Source organism: Alexandromys fortis, unplaced genomic scaffold (genome assembly GCF_014885135.2).
Source record: "Alexandromys fortis isolate MF-2015 unplaced genomic scaffold, M_Fortis_MF-2015_v1.1 scaffold_16, whole genome shotgun sequence".
Taxonomy (NCBI): domain Eukaryota; kingdom Metazoa; phylum Chordata; class Mammalia; order Rodentia; family Cricetidae; genus Alexandromys; species Alexandromys fortis.
In genome coordinates, this window is record NW_026067893.1 from 5,554,492 (window position 1) to 5,574,512 (window position 20,021).

The following is a 20,021-nucleotide window of genomic DNA, read 5'->3' on the forward strand; positions in this document are numbered from 1 at the left end:
AGTCCAGTGCACATCCACAGTGTAAGAGCCACCCGGCTTCCCCGGCTCTCGTCATAATCCACACGATAGCAGGCACAGCATAAATATCTGCAATAGTTTATTTCAAAGATTTGACATTTACAAGTAGAGGCACCACATGCTTTCTGACAGTAAGACACTGCAGGAATTGGAGTCCAGGGAGAAAGATCCAGACGTTCCTTCACAGAAGACAGGCCTTCAGTGCAAGCATCGCATTTGCCCACAGACCTTTGCTCCCAGTGCAGGAGAGTAGCTCAGTGCTTGCCTCATTTACTGGAAAAGTTCACTGAACGTAAGTTTCTGCTTCCTCCAGTTTCCAGCTCAGCAAACTGTAGGGAACAAACAGTGTCAAAATTGCCACTGTGGATAACAACGTTCACTGTCAGGGCCATCTACCATGTGGCTGTTCCCCACTCAGAAAGCTGTCTAGGGGCCTGAAGCAGCGCTTTGTATACTAGTCCCTTCGTTGCATAGACTTCGATGTACACAGAAGTATGTAGAAGTTTGTCTCATAAATATGATTAGTGTGGGTGATAGGTTAAAACTCGAATTAGCAGTTTCATGGGGTACCTGAAAACCATGAATTATAACTTGAAACCTCTATCTGTTAGAGCGGTCATGTGGGTCATGACTCCCTTGGGGGTGGGAATCAGGCATTTACATTGCAAGTCCTAGCAGTAGCAAGATTACAGTTAGGAAGCAGCCATGAAAAATTTTACGGTCGGGGGTCCCTATAACATGAGGAACTGTTTCAACCATCACAGTCTTAGGAAAGTTGGGAACCACTGTCAGTGCTTAGCACTGGCAAGCAGGGTTTTATAAAACAGAAGGCACTTAGCTAGAGGATCCCATGACCCTAGGGCTAGTGTAATCAAGATGGCACTGGGATGACAATTATGGGGAAGTGACACAGAACACAAACTGGGGCCCTGAAGAACAGCATGCTGATACAGTAGCCCTAAGACCTAAAAGGTCAGCAAAATCTAAGCTGCCAGGAGATTCTCACATTCTAAGAACTTATGTAGTAGCTAAACAACAGGTGTGAGGACAGACGAAGGGAGGGGCGGTTTTGAAGAATCCTTTGGCCGGAAGTACCTTCAACTACTCCAGGATGCTCTCATAGAGGCTCCTGATTTGGGTCTGGAAGAATCTGGCGAGCTCCACACGCTTCGCTTTCAGTGTCGGTGTCAAAAGCCCATTTTCAATGGAGAATGGCTCTGGGTGGACGAAGATGCTTTTGACCTGGAAGGTGGGCACATGTCGGTGGTTGGCATTTCATCTGCAAAGTGCCCCAGCTACTCTAGGATAAACTGCCAGGTTTATTTCACCTTATGAAAGTAAAGACCCATGTTCCTTCTGAGACAGGGCTGTGTGCAGTCCAGGCTGCCCTCAGACTCACTGTATAGCAGAGATCGATCGTGAACTTGTGATCCTCCTCCCCCAACCCAAACAGTGCTGAGGTGACCCGCGTGCCCTTCCATGTCAGGTTAGTGCAGCACCAGAGGCTGGACCCATGCACGCTAGGCAAGCATTCTAGCAGCCCGGCTATACTAGGCATTCGGATGGATGGAGTAGGAAGAATGAACGATGGACAGCGGGAAGTGGGGTGTGTGTGTGTGTGTGTGTCAGAATACACAGCTAGAAATCCAAAATAAGTTCCATGAAAGTTAAAGGCTTGAAACCAGTAGAAGTGGGAGCTTTGAACTCGGACCAGGATGGCATCAGCAGTACAGACCTGTTCAAAGGATTTCAGGCCACCTTCTCTCCCAATTTTCTTCAAGTCTTCTAAAATGGCTTCCTTTACACTCTAAAATGAAAAATATCACTCAAATCATGTGTGTTTGAGGTTTTGACGGAAGGCCAAGCAAGCACAAATGTGTGCCGAAGCATTCCGTCATGGACTTTGCCTTTTGCAGAGGAGAGGGAAGAGGAGCGGTGAACCCAGAGCCGACCGGGTTCTGTCTGCACGACACTTTTCATTCTCCTCTGTTTCATTTTCTCTCCCAAGCAGCACATCACTGCTTCAGAAGAAAACAAAACAGCATTCTCTGTTCTCAGTGCTCCATTCTATGATTCAGTCTGTAAAACTGCTAAGTCCACCTAGGATACAGAGCTGCCTGTCCCTGAGACAGGAAGAATACCGTCCAGAGAGGAGGCTCAGAGAACCCAGAGATGCCACAGCCTGTAGGACCTCCTCTCTGCCGCTGCAGGGCTTTCTCAGGCATGCTTATGGGAGAACGTTCTCGGTCATGCTTACATACATGGAGAACATTTTGAGGCTAACTTAGTGAACGTTCTCTGTCATGTTTGCATAGAAAACATTTTGAGCCGTGCTTATGTGGAGAACATTTTGGCCCATGCTTACTTGGTTTTGGCACAGTTCTTCAAAGGATCCCTTCACCCCAATCTTGGCTGCGAATGAGGGGAGCGAGTCTGGGTCTGGAACCACTATTCCTATCAGGAACGACTGTGGGAAGGAGCATGGGTTATCAGAATAGGTCAGACTGTCCTACTCATCCGGCACTCAGCTTTCCTCCCCACACAGTCTCCCTCTCAGCACTTAGCTACGAAGATGTCCTAGTCAAGCCTGGTTCTGCAAAAAGCAGTTGTCGTTACGCTTAGAATTCCCAGCCAATCGGTGTTGAAATTCACCATTCCCAGCCCCCTAAGAAATCGTTTTGTGTCAGAGGAGCCAACTCAGGTGAGATAAAAGCTACCCCTTAAAATACTTGTTTTAATAATCCCAACAAATTATTTTATGGACATTTATGACTCAGAATGTAGTTCTATAGTAGTAAGCTGGGGTATCTTATCTGGATCCAGCTATGCAAATGTCCTATGGCTATGAGAACCGACATAGGCCATCCCTATGGCTTGTTACCCGTAAGCTCTCCCCATGGACAAAAACTTGCAATACTGGTCTGCTCCTGATGTAAACATTTTCTATCTTCTCTGGAGCAATGTATTCTCCTTGTGCCAACTTGAAAATGTTCTTCTTCCGGTCAATGATTTTCAGCGTTCCATTCTGTATGAGGCAGATAAAAGCATCTGTGTTGAAGCCTTAGAGGTGGTATCAGGAAGGTGGGAGAGCCACAGATAATGTCCTTATTTAAAATAGTTTCTCCGGAGATTTCTGGAGTTTCTCTTTCTTGGCTATGGAGAAATAAGAAGTGGCTTCCACAAAGCCTGTCTATAGAAAGCCAACCAGCAGGCCTCAGGGAAAGTCCCGGGACCTGCTGGGTTCTGCAGACGGATGCCTCAGTCAATGAAGACGCTGTGCACTCTCAGTTCCAGTAACGTATTTCCAACTACTCCATCTTGAGAGCTCAGAGAAATGGAGCCAGTGTCTTTTACTAAAACCGTGTGATGATTTTGCTCTCCCCGTCATGTTTATTTCCTGTTAAATCTGGGAGCAGTCTGAAACAGCTGCATGACTAATCAAGCCAGCCAGTAACTGGGCTTGTTAGGACGGAAGTAAGGCGGGCAGTGCTCTGACCACCATCACGGGTCATTTGCCTCTTCGTTTCCCTGAGGAGCTTATCTTCTTAGGGATTTGAATTGTAGAATTGGGACAAGGGGCAAACACAATCCACATGACCATACCATAAATAGGGCTCTATACTGAACTAACCCTGGGACGATCAGTCAGACTCATTGTTCATACTGAAAGTGATCAGTAATGAACAGCCTTTTATCACCCATGTGGAGAGCCATATCTATTGCTTGCATCCTAGACTTAGAATAGGGGACACTGATTAAGCAGAAACATGTTAAAGTCAATCAATAAAGTACATCATGAGGACTGTGTGTTTTGGGGAGTGTTCATAGTCAAGTGTTCTTTGTAGTCAAGCATTCTGAATCTCTCTTAAATCTTGAATAATGAGCAAGAAAGGAGTTTGAAGAGATAGGTATAGCCCATTCCCCTAACTCTGAGTAGATAAAACGTGAGGAAAGAGACCCTTGGGAAATTCCCCTGTGGGGTTTTAAGGACAGATGAGATTGACAGCTGCCAAATTGTTGACAGTGAGGCAGGCTGTAAAGCAGTGTCTGTGTCCACGGAGAGAGACTGAAGGTCAATGAGAGGCAGCCATGAGCCTCTGGAAACACATGCTCTGGAAATCTCATTTCTTTGTTTTGATATGTTCCCTTGAATTAATTAAACAGAAAACACTCCTTTGAAACTCACAATAGAAAAAGTTGTAGGCACATGAAGCTATCAAACAAGAATTTTTACCTTAGAAGTCACCTAACTTTTCCCTGGCCAGGAGCCAGCCTTTTCCACTGCAGGAAAACCATGCCAACTGAGGTCCAGTGTGATCTAACCCTAAAGCATCCCACTTTAGGGTTGTGTCTAGACACAGTATTAGTACCACTACCTATAGTATACACATTGTATTTGACGAGAAATATAGAGAGAAGAAAGCCTTCCAGTTGGGTCATTCTGGTGTCTTCTGTAAGGACCAGCGTTGGCAGCTTCTCATCACACACTAAGCCACTTCATCCTCTCAGCCTGTAAGGGCTGGGACCGGAACACTGATCTCCCAGTCGCCAAGCTAGGGTCTTTCCATTGGTACTCTCCTCTCTGTACTCAGAAAAGCCCACAAAGAAAGGCTGCAGACCCATTGCCCTGCAGCTATCCCAGCTGACTACGCTCACATTCCTAGCCCTCTTGCAACAAGTAGATTATTCTCCCCAGTCCCACAGCAGAAATAGAAGTAATGGAGAAATACCCACTGGAAGCCAACGACCAATGTCTCCAGTGTGAAGCCAGCCATCCTGATCCAGTGCTTCCTGTGTCTTCTCCGGGTCCTTTAGGTAGCCTTTGAACACATTGTTGCCTTTGATGCAGATCTGTGTGCCAGACAGTAAGAGGAGGAAGACAATAAAAATGACTACTACTTCTACTTATTAAACATCTGCTCCGAACAAACACATTTGGTGGTTTCCACTGCAGTATGGAGCCTCTTTCATCCCCACTGTAGGAAAACGCAGTGCGCTATCTTGTGTTCCCTCCCAGAGTTGAGGCCAAGCCAAGCCAGACGGCAGCTCTAAGTTCCTTTTGAACTAAGCCTCCCCACTATGACTGTCTGAGTGCTAGGCATGAGCTACCCACCTCGCCTTCATTGTTTACTGAAAAGTAGTTCATGTCAGCTACGTCTTCCAGCTTTACAAAATTGCAAGCCACTGGAGTCCCAACATGACCTAAAACATACAAGATATTCTGAGCTAAGCAACCATAAAGCAAGGGTGTTTCTTAGATTGACTGGAAGAATGGGAACAGGACTTGAGTTTGCCATTTCATCATATTTATCCATAACACCAAAACTAGCTAACCCCCAGACCATAGTTCAGTTAGAAGCCTTCTCCCAGCCAACAGAGAGAAAACCCACCCGCTGTCCAGTCGCCGGGAGATGTAATCGTACATCCAGCTGTGCACTCTGTTTGGCCGTAAGCTTCAAACACCTGGGAAACCAAAGAAGAGCTTTGAGGCTTAGGGTAAGTACGACTGGCTGTCCGTCTGCAGGAAAATGGGTAACAGCGACAAGAGCTGGAGATGGCTTGGTGACATCTTGAAACCGTGTCCAGCTGCTAACTCTTCACAACTGGGAGCTCATTGCAAGACAAAAGCATTCAGAAACAAAGCAGAGCAGAGTACAGAACCTACATGAAAAATGTGGCCTATCAAGTAGGTGAGGAATATAAATCATCCAGTAGGTGACAGCCAGCCAGTGGCCATGGGACATAGCCTGGGCGGTAGAGCAACTCTGGAGGACATGGGAAACACGGTAGCGTGCTTCTTGAGGAAAGAGCTCCACCTTTGGTAAAGACCAAGGGTTGGCAAACTTTCTGCACAGGGTAAGACTGAAGATTCTGTGCTTTGTGAGACATCTGGTCTCTGCCTCGACCTAACCCTGCCAGTGTGGCATAAAAGCTGCCATAGACCTTGTAGAAGTGAACGGGGTCAGCTGCGTTCTGTACCTCTTCAACTCTACAGGAGGCAGTAGGGTAGCGCTATAATTGCCAGCCCTCACAAAGAGAAGATAATCTTGACCAAAGAAAGGCTGGTGGCTGGAAGCAAGTTGATAGGGCCACTGCAGTCAGAGGTGTGGCCTGCAGTTGGCAGGGTTGGCAGAAATAGAGTGATGCTGACAGGAGATATTGCAGGGAAGGGGTTGGAAGCAGAACTTCATATTAGTCTTTGGGGCTGAAGGAAAGAAAGGTACTAAAAACGGCCAAGAGGATGGCAGTTTGAAAATCCCAAAGCTCCATCACTGACTGGTACCAGACTTTTAATAACGGGCACATGCATGGGGAACGTTGTCTGTAAAGGTACCCCTGTATCTGTTTTCTTCTATTTTGATTGTGGTGCGTGGCTGGCTGAATCAGCAAGCTAGGTACCTGTTTGGAATGGGAGAGAGGCCAGGTCTATACATTATAGATGGGTGAGGTATGAATTTTTTAAAAAACAAAAAGGAAATCCATAAAACTACCAGAAAATGTGGGCACAGATAGTCTTAAAAATTCCCAGGGATTAGAAAGGTTTATCAGGGCTGGAGAGATGGCTGAAGTTAAGAACATTGGCTGGCTACTTCCCAGAAGATCTAGGATCAGTTCTCAGCAGCTGATCTAGGATCAGTTCGCAGTGGTGCAAAGCCATCTGTAATTCCAGTCTCAGGGGATGCAGAAGCCAGCCTCTGAGGGCAACAGGCATGCATGTGGAAGAATACCCACATACATGAAATAAAAAAGTATTTAAACAAAAAGCAACAACAAAAAATTTTAAAGGATCAAAGGAAAGGCCTGTCTTAGCAACTAAAAAACCACAAGAGAAAAACATATGTCAATTGGCCTGCATCTCAATTCAGTTTTTATATTGCTATGAGCAGGAAAAAGTCTAGCATAGCAGAGATTAGTTTTAAGTATATGAACTCTTAGAAATCAGCAAGGAAACTAAGTCTCCCTTTGCCTGCTTTCTGTAAGGGACTCGTAGAGAAGAACTGCAAGTCCCAGTGGGCAGGGAAGTTTGCTATTACTGAAAGAAGCAGCATGAAATGAAGCATCTCATTTAGAGGCAACTAACTGATGAAAACCTGTGAGGAATGATGGTACTTCGGGTACTACCCGAATGTACGAAAAAGACAAGACATGCCTGGAAGCTGGTGATATACATTACCATGTAAGAGGCAAGGCTGGCAAGGTAGGTAAAGGCGCTTATTGCCAAACCTGAGATCCTAGGTTGTACCCTGGGGACCCACATGGTGAAAGAAGAGAACCGAAACTCATAGCGTCCTCTAACTGCCACCCTCGTGCTAGGGCTGTGGGCAGAAGTGTCCACTGGTGGCGGCTCAGCATCCTGTGATCTCAGCAAGCTGTCGAGAAAGCGTCCGATGACGCTAACGGCCCTCTGCTTGGTAAGGATTGCGGTGGCTGGAGCATGAGGCAAGAGGTGTTTTGGAATACCAGTTCCATTTGTGTAAAGATTCCTGTTGTCTAAGATTTGGGGTGACCCTCTCTTTAGTACTTTTCACTTACAGTTTCACTTTTATTTAAACAGTGCGCAGCATTGATGTAAACACGAAGTCTTACCGAGCACCCCATTGCAGCCCGGAAGAATGTCAGGACTGGAGTGGAGATGGGGGCGGCCCCAGTGATCATGATGCGAACCTTCCCGCCCAGGCCATCCTGTTGGGTGGAAACAAAAGGAGCTGTTGAGCTTCCGTTCTTGGCTTCATTTCCCGCCATTGCAGGATGGGTGACGTCGCATGCCAGCTAGCTGTCTGACCTGGTTGGTTTATAAACACACTACAGCCTGACACTAGAAAGTCACTTTGAATGCCGTGCCGCCTATTAGAGTCGTCACCAGCCGTGCCTGGGAGAACTTCTCTGTGTTTTTGTTAAGTTCTTCGATCACTTGTAAACCCAACGGAACAGGTTACGACAATTATACATAAGTGCTAACACCTGCATACAAACTGCTGTGCTTTCTCACGTCTCCTTAGTGGCAAAGTTGCACAAGTGTGATCTCAAAAGGTAACAGCAGAGCTCAGGAGGTGGCTCAGTGGGTAAGGCACCCGCTGTGCAAGCATGAAAACCAGAGTTCACACACTCAGAACTCAAATAAAGCCCGGTGCCGTGGTGCACACCTGTAACCCCAACTCTCTTCTCTGGTGAGATGGGAAACCCTCGAAGCTATCAGGCCAACTAGCAGCCTCGAGTATGCAGCAGTGAATAAGAGAGACCCTATCTTAGACAAGGTGGCCATTAGGCTTGACATCTACACACTACACATACACCATGGCACATGCTTTCCCTGCCACCCCCCGCACCCCTCCCACATCTGCAAAGGGAAAGAGGCACAAAGAGAAAAGGTGTGACTGGGCATAGAAGGTCTAAGATGATCTCTAGTTAGGGCGTCCCTGAAACCCGAGACAAGAGGACGACGGATCCATTCAACTTACTTGGATCTTTGAAAAGACCAGCTTGTCCCACAAACTGTTCCGACGAATGATGCCATTTTTCACTTCGTTGAATTTACTCATGATAGCCAGGTTCAGCACGAACTTCTTCAAGGGTGTCTTGGCTTCATTTTGTACCTGGGGAGGGGGGGTGATAAGACCATGTGTTAGTAGCCAAGATGCTGGCATTATGCTTCAGAAGAAAGCAGGCCACACTCATGAACTAGGTTGCTCACTAATAAGCCCACAGAACCAAGGCCACACTCTGAAACAAATGAAGTTGCTACACAGTGTAGAGCCCCAGCCCTCGCAGACTCCTAGTCCCTGGGAAACAACTTTGACAACTGAGATAAACAAACACAATGGCCACAACCACCACTGGTTAAAAAGTCAGAGAGGAAATCATTCCGTGGGCATGATCCCCCTTTGATTTAAAAGTCAGAGAGGAAATCATTCCGTGGGCATGATCCCCCTTTGATTTAAAAGTCAGAAAGGAAATCATTCCGTGGGCATGATCCCCCCTTTGATTTAAAAGCCCAGAGAAAGGTTTAGGAATCTGACTTTTAAAACTTGGTACCACCTCTCCTCTGCTTCAGTGACATTTTCACATCCTCCAAATCTGGAGAATTTATTATCTTTATCACAAATGTCCTTTATCCACATCATACACAATCCAACAGAAATCCCTAATGACATCTTTCTCCTCTTTGGGCTTACACCCTTAATATCATTTCCCCCATCCATGCTATCTTCCTGTCTTCATGACCCTGGCATTGTAACTCTGTTCTATCAACCACAGTCCTCTATGAGAAGAGCATCCCCATGTGCAGCTAAAGCCTAACCTCTACTCCAAGCTTCAATACTGATGCACTCATGGGCATTGGGGCTCTTTCCAGTTCAGGATGTGCAGGATGCTGCTCCCGGCTAGGGCTTCTGGTCACACGTCTTGTTTGTTCATGCTCACTCCCCAGTTCAGGCTGCAAGCATCTGCTCAGGCTTGTGACATCATTTAGCCCTGTCTCCCCATCTGATTCTGAGGTACACTAGATGCTGCCGACATCATGCTGGCCCAATGTCCCTTAACCAGAGACTGCTTGCCTCTAGCAGCCCCAGGACTAGATCTCCTGACATCACTGGCAGAAAGCTATGACCAGAAATCCACTTAATAAAAATCTCCATCTTACTAAACAAGCTCCAGATTCAAGTTACTTATTATGTTTTAATATTTCAAAATACTTCCTCTCAAAAATACAAAAGCTCAGGAACACAAACAAAAACCCTAACAACCCAACCTAATGGTTCCATAGTCTGATAAGGAATTGGAAGAATTATTAACAGTGTTTCCCGTGTCTATACATCATCTGTGTTCTAGAACACTCCATTCTTGCTGTGGCTCAGTTTGGCCTCTGGTAAGACTGAATGGCAATATCAGAATCAGAAGTAAGGCCCAAAGCATATGAGTAATGGCATCACTTCCTCGGGCTCCAGGTCTGTGGAACAACAGGTACTATAATGTAACTAGAGGTTTCTCTCCTGCCTGCTAGCTCCTAAATAACCACTCTGAGGCTTAATATTATTACAAACTGTAATAATGCATATAAATTACCCATCTACATATAAATTAACCCATTTCTAATAATCTGTGTATTGACGCATGCCCTGTGATTTCCCAGTAATACCCTGGCATCTTACTCCTTTGGTAACTGCTGGTGTCTCCCCTGACTCTGCCTTCTTTCTCCCTTTATCTCTGCTTGGATTTCCTGCCTGGCTCTATTCTGCCTGGCTATTGATTAAATCAGCTTCTTTATTAACCAATAGTAATAAAAAGTATTCAGAACATACATAAGGGCATCCCACAACAATATTATATTGCCTGACTTCAGATCCAAGTTCTCAATAACCAGTTGCAGAAATTAGCCAATCTAAGACTTAGGTGAGAAATTGAGCTTAGAATATCTTGTATCAAAAAGCAACGAACCCATCATAGACTACTGAAGCCATGTCAAAAGGACATACAAGAATTTGATGCGCAAAACTTGGAACATCAAAATGAATAACTAAAATGGATGGAAAAATAGAAATAAGATAATGAGTTCGCTATAATGCGAAAAGATTCTCACTGGCTACTTTTGAGAATTTCTGGGGCTTGAATTTATTATACTTATGAGTGATAAATTAAGGAGAGAATCAAATATTTGTTGGGCCTTTATGACAGAATGTCAGCTAAGGATTATAAAAGAAACGAGACTTAGAATTAGGAAAGCCACCATTTTGCAACCTCAGTGAGCAATGCTCTATGATAACGGAAACTATTTAAAGTGATAGTTTATTCTGCTATTTTTCTCTGTTCATTATGACTGGGCAAATTCTTTAACAGCCAAGTCTGTTTCTGTTTTTCCTAGAAGGGTTAAATAAGTGAACACATCTGAAATGTTTGCCTCGATCTGGTACCTCAGCACAATGTTACATCACCAGCTCATACACATCAGGGTAAGAATTTTCCAGGGTGTTGGTTAAAACTGAGGCACTCCTTTAAGTCTGAGTGTAATTATTCCTCAGATAAGCAATATTATCCAGACTAAGGGGGGGTATTTCTTATGGCTTCCCACGGTTACAGATGTAACTTGGCTTCTGTCAATACTTGTTGGGGCTGGGATAGAGGTGGAATTAATGGTTGTCAGGAAACAGCCTCTCAGCATAATCCCAACAGAACAGGGCTCTCACCTTATCGTAGACCCTGTTAAGGAGTCGAGGCACTGTGGGAAACACTGTGGGTTTCAAAGCCTTCATGTCGTCAGGCAGCAACCGGATATCTCCTTGGAAGAACCCAACTCTGCCTCCACAGGAAAATAAGACAGCCTGGAACAAGATGGAAGACAAGGCTTAGAGCCATGGACCACTGTAGGCGGGGCCAGGGATCACTACAGGTGGGGCCTATCTCCAATGGGACTAAGAAAGTAAGCTGTATCCCACAGGCCCTTTCCTCTGCCTAACACCTGCTTCCTACCAACCCAGATACTCAGGTATTTCTGAGAGAGTCCTCCCAAGAAAGGATGAAAACATATTACTGTTGAGGTGACAAGACAGATAACAAACTGTGAGACTGTGGGTCCCGCCCTGAGACGCTACCCCAGCTCTGTGTGCCAGTCTAAGATACCACCCTTCCTACGAAACACTCATCTGTGGCACTAAGAAAACCCGCTGCCAGTTAAAAGAGAAAAACGTGCCTTCAGTTAAGACCATCGCAATCTGAGAAATGCTAAAATATATGTGAAGTTGTATTAGAATCGATGTGGCGTCGTGCACATCAACTGATCGTATACTGGGTAAAGAGCTGCCCAGGGAAGAGAGAGTCAAGAGGTTCCCACCGCAGCTCTGGAGTCTTTGGGAGGCCACTGCTTCTTTACTCACCTGGCTGGAAACTTTGGGGACCATTCCCAGAAGGGACGCACACTGTGCCTGGCAATACCACCTTACTCAAGTGAGGGATAAAAATGTTCCTTGGGGATTTCTGGCCCCTTGATCTGGATCAAATGTTCCTTCCCTGGCTGGGAACACCTTTTCCTCTAACCCTCAATCCTCTCAACATGCTCACCCACATAAAAGTAAGAAAGAAGGCCCAGTGTCTGGTGAGTCACCGCCGGGGTAAGGGAAGACAGAGGAGCACGCACTCTGAGAAGTCAGGAGAAGTATTACCCTCCTTAGGCATGCGGAGTTCTACATGAATGACCTCGGGAAGTCAGGCTGCTACCATGATTAGGATGCAGGGTCCAGTGGCATTGCCTGTGCTTGGTTCACTAGAGGAAGGACCGGGACTGGACTGCAACTCTGGCTTTTGAATAAATGTGGAACCAACAAGTCAGGAATCCTCTTTCCTACCCACCAGGCACACAGGACACTCACCTGAACAACCCTCTCAAACATGTGGGCCAAGGGGAGGTAGGATATGCTCACATCCTCGGGAGTGGGGTGGAAGATGGGCTGTAGATGAGGGAACAAAGAAACGGATCGACGTTAAGTTTCTCTTCCAACAGAGATTTTAAAACTACCATTCGCACACTTCTCTGAGTAAACCTGGCTGACTCTAACCATCCCATCCAATTGAGAGAGTGGTCGGGTAGAGAAAAAAAAAAACTTGACATTTTGGCATCATCTTTAGGATTCTTCACATTCATAGCACGTAAACACCTCCGTGTGTACTCAGTGTATCCCACTACCTGATATGGGCTGTAACCATCAGTTGCTTTGAACTATATGGAACACAAGGACTTACAGGGATACTGAAAGACTGAGGCTTGGCATGTAGTCCTGAAGACTATGTCAGTGCTTTCCGTACTTGGGCATTATCGTGGCTTACATGCAAAACGCTCATGTGTTTAAACACTTGGTCCTCAGATGGCAGTACTGTTTCCTAAAATTGTGGAACTTTTAGGAGGTGGAGCCTCGCTGGAGGAAGTGGATTACTTGAGGCAGGTCTTGAGATACTATAGCCCAGCCCTACTTCCTGTCTACTGGTTCTCCATCCGCCAAGGTATGAAGAATCCCAGCTGTGCGTGCCTCACAAATGCAGCTGCCTGGCATCATGCCTTCTCCTTCACGTTAGACTATAACTCATAAACATTAAGCCAAAATAAGACCTTCTCCCTAAGTAACTTAGGGTGGGTATTTAGTCACAGTGAGAAGAAAAACACAGGACAGACTTCTAACGATATTTTCCTCCCTCTGCTCCATCTATATTCAATAACTAAATATCTTACAGCTGATTCACCTTTTAGTGAGGGCCTCATTTTTGAGAAAACACTAACCTCTAGCAACTTGAGGAAAGCAGACATGTTCGAAACAACATTTTGATGGGTTATCATAGCTCCTTTGGGGTCACCTGTAGTAAATCAAAGATGAAGAGAAAGATCCTTTGTGGCTAATTGGAAAGCTTTAGCCTTGAAAGAAGCTAAATTCAGTTTTGTTCTAGAGATCCAACAATACTGCTAATAAACTTTATAAATCAGGCATACTAGAATGAACCACAATAAGTACAATTAAATCTTCTACCAAATGTTGTTGAGTAAGGACACCATCATTTGTGGAGAACCATCACTGAGTCACCCTGGCTGAATGAAACCATCTCAGGGGTATGTTCTATGAAACCATCCTAGTGAAATGTTGAACTCAAACAGTGAAAGGGTAGAGGGGGACACTGACATTTTGACACCATCTTTAAGACCCCTGAAACTCATAGCATGTGAATATAGCCATGTGTATTCAATGGAACCTGTTTCTTATGCTTCTGTTTTTCTGTCTGGAAATCCATTCATAAATGCCTCAGGTTTTAAGCACCTGAGGACAGGGCTAGTGGCAGGGTATGCTCCAGGGACCTGAGCCTTTTTTTCCTGTTCCCTGGGAGCTCTGTCAAGGTCTCCTGGGCACTGACCTGTAGTTCCACTGGTAAAGCAGATGACACTTAGGTTGTCTGGGCTTGGAGGCTGGAAGAGAAGCACAGGGTGTTAGTCTACCGTAAACTGAGAGTGGACTATTGCCAAACTCAAATTCAAGAAGAATACTTACCATTGGCTTTTTGAAGTTTTCTTTGCCTATATTCTACATGCACAGGAAATCAAGAAGAAGAAAGAGTTGTTGAGGATGGGAAAATTTATGACAAACTCAGCTCTCTCTTTTCCTGTCCCTAATTTCCTTCCCAGTTTCCAACCTGGATTGGGTCAATAAGCCAGTGTTGACAAATAATGGAAGCTCCGGTGAAAAGCAGGTTTCTTAAGAATGCTAATCTAAAGAAGGCAATCTCAGATGTCCCAACTTCTCACCATTCTCTTAAGGTCCAGTCATCTAAGACCATAATTAAACCTCTTTTGGTTGACATAAATCATGAACATGACAGAATTTACACTATGCCAATCACTTTGCTCAGCAATTAACACACATTAATTCATTTATCTGTTGCCAGCATGTCTGTGTGATTAGGACCATTTTAATCCTCCATTTATAGCAAGGGAGGGATGTGCTTCCTAATAGATGAAGTAGTAGAATGTGAACCAGGCAACCTACATCAAGAGCAAGGTTTATAACCATCCTTGAGTTTTTTCTATCCATACATTCTCTACTTAGAATTATATATAGCCAGCCAAGGAATCATGTCCACCTCTGTCAGGAGTACTGTAGTCACCTTGAAGAAACTGTTCTTCGAGCTTCTGAGTCTGATTTTTGTTTTGTATGCTATCCCTGGTCAACAGCAGCCCATATGCCTTTGTGTAGATGCCCTGCAAGCTGCTCATAACAATACACCAGCTATAGGTGCAAGCCATTTGTGACTCATACCTCAGCTTCAGACAAGGCTAATATCTCAAGCCCGCTCCTCTCTCCTCTTTTTGTCAGTTCATCATCAAAGGGGTCCATGAGGATGACTATCTTCAGGCCTGGTGTAAGGTTCTTTTCTACGTTTTCTATCAGCAATGTTGCCTTTTGGGGTGTATCACAAATGACCACAGAGATGTCAGCTAAAAACAAAAACCAAGTCAGAGGTCACAACGTATTCTGTCAAACACATGACTTCTTTGCAAAGGGGAGAGGGATTTCTTTAAAAGTCAAACCCAGTAGGTCACCAGTAGATATAAATCTTGTTATATCTACAAACACGATCTACAGAGTTCAAGCATACTCTATTAATTATAAAATAAGAAAGAGAAGGAAATGAGTTTAACTGAGGTGCAAGCCATACCCTTTCAATATTGCTGACACGGTTTATTTTCTAGAACTACGTGACTCTTTTTGTCTAAGAAAACCCATTCAAACACTTTCTGTAGGGGCTCATTCCTGCTAATGGGCTTTACAGAGCAGACAACTCACAAGGAAGCAGAGCACAGACGGAACGTTTAGTAGGCAAATGCTTTATGATTCTAAATGTCATCATTTCCTCTGATTCTTATCCTCACAAATAGGAGAATTCTAAAGTATGTATTATTCAAACAAATCTACTCAGTCTACTAATGCAGAGACAAAAAATACTCCCATAAGTATATGAAAGGGATGCTGCTTGCCAGTTGAACTTGGACATGTTTCTCTAACAATGCCAGTTTTCATTTATATATTCACATACACATTGGTACATACTGCTTAGATAGATTGACTTAAGTTTTCAAAGGAAAAAACCCTGTAGTTGTACTGTGACTTAGGCAAGTCTATTGCATGCAGACTTTTATTACATGTGTTTAATGTAGTCTTGTTTCTAAACATGTTACTATCCTATACCATCTTTAATAATTTTGCTAAACCTCTTACCTATGCATACCTTGGTCTCATAGGAATTTTTGTAGTTCCCATGTAAATGATATCCTAAGTACTACAACATCAGAAAAAATAAGAAAAGAGAAAGAAAGAAAAAACCAAATTGAAGAATTACTCCGCATTAAGAAAGAATTAAGTTATAATGTAATATCAAAGTTTTACCCTTGTTGATAACATAGATGATGGCTTCTGCTCCCAAAGTGTCATACAGGGGGACAGCTACCATGGAATATGTGTAACAGGCCAACTCAGAGATGACCCACTGCAGAGAAAAAGTTTAAGTTTAGACCTAGAAGATGACTTTGAAAAACATTGATTCAGACATTCAACTAACCAATACTTATTTGATATGTTTATGCTTTTAAAAACTTTAGGAATGGCAATCGGGACTGTTTCTGATTCTGCTATAATGGACATTTAAATAAATGAGCTAAGGTATGCACAGAAATAACCAGCACACTAAGGTAGACCAGTAGGTAAATGAGGAGAGTGGCCATTCCACCCTTAAGAGATGTGAAAAGCATTATGAAGACTATGGGAGGCAGAGATCACTTTCAAGTGTGAGGGTTAAGATTGTCTTGGATTGCCTCAGCACCTAGGAAATTGGACAGAATTTCTGAGGACTGCTAGCAGTGGGTTATGAACACAGAGTTAAAAAATACATCTAAATACAGTGGAAACAAAGAGAAAACCATACCACTTAGGTCACACACTTACAAGCCTGAAGAATGTCACAGGGACATAGAGATGAATACTTAACATTGGCATGGATTTGGGTTTATTGATACAGATTTAAGTATACAGTTATTATATATACATATATTTCTACTCTTGTTTAAGATATGTTTATGCAGCTCATTTAAAAATGTATAGTGAAAAATACAAATTTATAGTCAACAAAATAGTCAAACTTATAGTTAATGTTAGGTTTTCTAGATATTCAGAAATATATTTCAAATAGATACATAGTCTTCAAACACTTCAAAGACCTATAGAATTTATCATTTAAATGTTTTAAGAACTTAAACTTTTCTCAACAGTGAAACACATCTGCTCCTGTCAGCACCAATTACTTAAAGAGGATGATAAGCATTGAAAACATTCCTTATGGAGTTTGCTTTCAATGTGGTAAGACTAGCCATTTGGGCAAGAAACTGCTCTTGCCTAGACTGCTTGACAATATGTTGTATGAACTGGACACACAGGACCCACAGAAAACTGACTGCTGAACTTGCCAAAGCAAGACAGGACAATCCTTCAGGTTTCCTATTTCATGAATGAGTCTGCCACATATTCTGCAGGACACAGAAGAAAGCAACTGATGAATTTTGTCAAAATTGCTGGGACAGTCCTTCAAATTTCCTGCTTCACTGAAAAATCTGCCAGATACTGTGGGTCTATAGGTTAAAGATAGATGCTCCAACATAACAGAAGAACTTTGGGTGACTATTCAGGCAGCCAAATGTCTCTGTCATTTCTAGAATTTTAGAAGTTGCTTACAATGCACTTCCTGCTTACTAAGATAATACTATATCCTTCTGGGGTCTTTGATGGGAGTTGAAGATTAGACAGTTATAATTATATAATTTCCTTAGATTATGATAAAGATAAATTATATATGAAACTTTAGACTCACAAAGATTAACTAGATGATAGAGTATTTTCTTTAATTTTGCCAGATATAAATAGACTAAATATTGTAACTATAATTCTTGCTTGGTACCTGTTTTGTATATGTAATTTTACTATGTTAAGGTTAAAACCTTCCTTTTGGTTTAGACAGAAAAGAGAAGTGAAGATAATGTGGGATACCCCTCTGTATGCTGTAAATATGTTTTATTTTCATTGGTTAATAACAAAGTTGATTTGGCCAACAGCCAGGCAGAATAGAACTAAGCAGGAAATCCAAACAAAGATACAGAGAGAAAGAAAGAAGAGAAGAGGAGATGCCAGCAGCCACTGGAAAAGCAAGATGTGAGGTAACAAGTCACCGCCTCGTGATAAAATATAATAGAAATGGGTTGATTTAAGTTGTAAGAGCTAGTTAGTAATAAGCCTTAGCAAACAGATCAAACAGTTGGAAATTAATATGAAGTCTTAGAGTGGATCTTCAGAAACTGGCAGGAGAGAGAAACCCTCAATTACAGAGTAGTACCATTATCTTCTAGTCATTGGCCTTAAATAGCAGTCTAGGTCTTATAGGCTGATCTATATCCCTATTCTCTTCACTCAAATTCATGTTCAAACCCCAACTATCAGTATGACTGTGCAGTTAAATATGGACATAAGGATATGCTCATAACCTAGAGATGAATAAGATACCCCGGGGATACATGTGCACAGAGAAAAGAAAGACTCAGAGCATAATGTGAAGATGGCCAGCCACCTGCACATCAATGGGAGATGCATTAGCAAAAACTCAACTGCAGGTACCTTAATCTCATGCTTCAGTATGGCAGCCCTGGAACACTAACACACCAGGTTTGATGTTAAGTTCTCAAATTAGAATAAGGTCACATGTTCTTCTTAGAGCTCCCAAACTGGGGTACACAATATTTTTCACAATTAAATTAAAAATCAAACTAATGCAACTGGCTCTAGTAAATGCATGGGCCCCCCCCAAATTCTCCTCCTGAGGATGTTGAGGCTAGTGATTTTATTTTGTAACATGAGAGTAAAATTATTTCCAATCATCTTAGTGTGTAGCATCTGCTTCCAGCCCTGTAGAAAGATGGTGATGGCCAGATGCCATATATGCCTTGGTCTACCAGGTCAAGCACAAAGCACAAACTCTGGTTCTAACACTGATTCATCCTCTTCTTCAACACCTTCAAGACTGTGTTTAGTCACAACTCATACTGTCTTTCCTCATATGAAAATCAGACTGACTTAAAATGACCCACACAGAAATAAGAAATGCAAGTCCAACCACTCAGACTTTCAGCAGGGATTTAAGGAAACTCTCAAGCCCAATTCTTTCTCACAAGAAGAATAGAATGGAATCTTTAAATAGCTTTGGTAAGTCATCAACAAGTGTCAGAATGCTGTATTGGGGGATATCATTTCATTTACTTAGTAGCATCACCATGATACCTCTGGTCTATTTTGAGCAAAGATGCCAACAAATTGGTCCTGTGATGGTTTGTATCCTTTATGCACAAGACAGGAGCCCAGGTACTCTGCTCGATCAGACACCTAGGAGAGAGAATAAAAGGTCAGGAAGAGGAGGCCAAGATAAAAAGAGATCAAAGCAGCTTATGGTACAGCAGCAAAGGCATTTTCCTAAAGCTTGACCTTTACTTGCCTGTTTGTAGGATATCCATCTGTAGGGCTGGTTTGGTTTTCTGTATCCCAGGCAAGGTCCATTGTCTAAAACATATAATATTCAAAGCAAATCAGTTCTAGTCTAACTGCAAATTGTTTGAACCAGACAAGATAAGAGTACCCAGAAGAGGCAAAGACACAAAGGGTAAATCTAGCAAGAATCTGAATTTCTCTGCTGTCCTGGAAATAAGGCCAAGTATTTAGGAAATATTACAAATAGGGTTGTTCAGTACTGATTCCCTGGTTTCAAAATAATACAGGCATTCAGGCCACCAATATGCATCAGCCCATGGAACATGAACAAATAAATACAAACAGCCTGTATTAAATGAGAGAGAGAAAATTGAGCATCTCTAAATAAAATTATGCTAATAACAAAAATCAAAATATCATCATTCTTATTATCCCATTATTAATACTATCTCTTCCTATTGTTTTTATACATGGTTCTACACAGATGTGCTCTCCAAATTTTTGGAATGAACAAAGAAATTTGGTTCTGTGCTTCCTTCCCCAGTTTGGTATAAACATTTCCATGCTATTTTTTTCTCTGTAGAGATTCCAATAGCCATCTGATAGAGGACTCCCCAGTAGCCATCTGATGGAGGACTCCCCAATAGCCATCTGATAGAGGACTCCCCAGTGGCTGACTTTATTTCATTATGGATTTGTATAATGGTTCTAAATTCCTGAGTCCCTCTAAATAATGCTATGGTAAATATTGTCAAATTTATCATTTCAATTTAGAATATTCCCTTAAACAGTGTTTGTTTATTTGTTTATTTATTTATTTACTTATTATGTATACAACATTCTGTTTGTGTATATGCCTGCAGGCCAGAAGAGGGCACCAGACCTTATTACAGATGGTTGTGAGCCACCATGTGGTTGCTGGGAATTAAACTCAGGGCCTTTGGAAGAGCAGGCAAT

General features: G+C 43.0%; 1 protein-coding gene across 3 annotated transcripts in view; it reads right to left on the reverse strand.

Annotated features, from left to right (window-relative positions):
* Positions 1–80: 80 nt before the first annotated feature.
* Acsl5 (acyl-CoA synthetase long chain family member 5) overlaps positions 81–20,021 on the reverse strand; it is a 51,236-nt gene continuing 31,295 nt past the window's right edge. For all 3 annotated transcript variants that reach the window (XM_050147710.1, XM_050147719.1, XM_050147727.1), the window contains exons 4-22: positions 19,072–19,136; positions 18,861–18,962; positions 15,930–16,029; positions 14,802–14,980; positions 14,037–14,069; positions 13,903–13,954; positions 13,280–13,353; positions 12,378–12,455; positions 11,199–11,333; positions 8,478–8,612; positions 7,606–7,701; positions 5,409–5,481; positions 5,132–5,220; positions 4,753–4,869; positions 2,900–3,043; positions 2,384–2,485; positions 1,754–1,825; positions 1,114–1,260; positions 81–347 (exon numbers count right to left, since the gene is read on the reverse strand). In XM_050147710.1, coding sequence (XP_050003667.1) covers positions 1,120–1,260; positions 1,754–1,825; positions 2,384–2,485; positions 2,900–3,043; positions 4,753–4,869; positions 5,132–5,220; positions 5,409–5,481; positions 7,606–7,701; positions 8,478–8,612; positions 11,199–11,333; positions 12,378–12,455; positions 13,280–13,353; positions 13,903–13,954; positions 14,037–14,069; positions 14,802–14,980; positions 15,930–16,029; positions 18,861–18,962; positions 19,072–19,136 — 1,787 coding nt within the window. In that variant the 3' untranslated portion in view covers positions 81–347; positions 1,114–1,119. The remainder of the gene's footprint in view (positions 348–1,113; positions 1,261–1,753; positions 1,826–2,383; positions 2,486–2,899; positions 3,044–4,752; positions 4,870–5,131; positions 5,221–5,408; positions 5,482–7,605; positions 7,702–8,477; positions 8,613–11,198; positions 11,334–12,377; positions 12,456–13,279; positions 13,354–13,902; positions 13,955–14,036; positions 14,070–14,801; positions 14,981–15,929; positions 16,030–18,860; positions 18,963–19,071; positions 19,137–20,021) is intronic.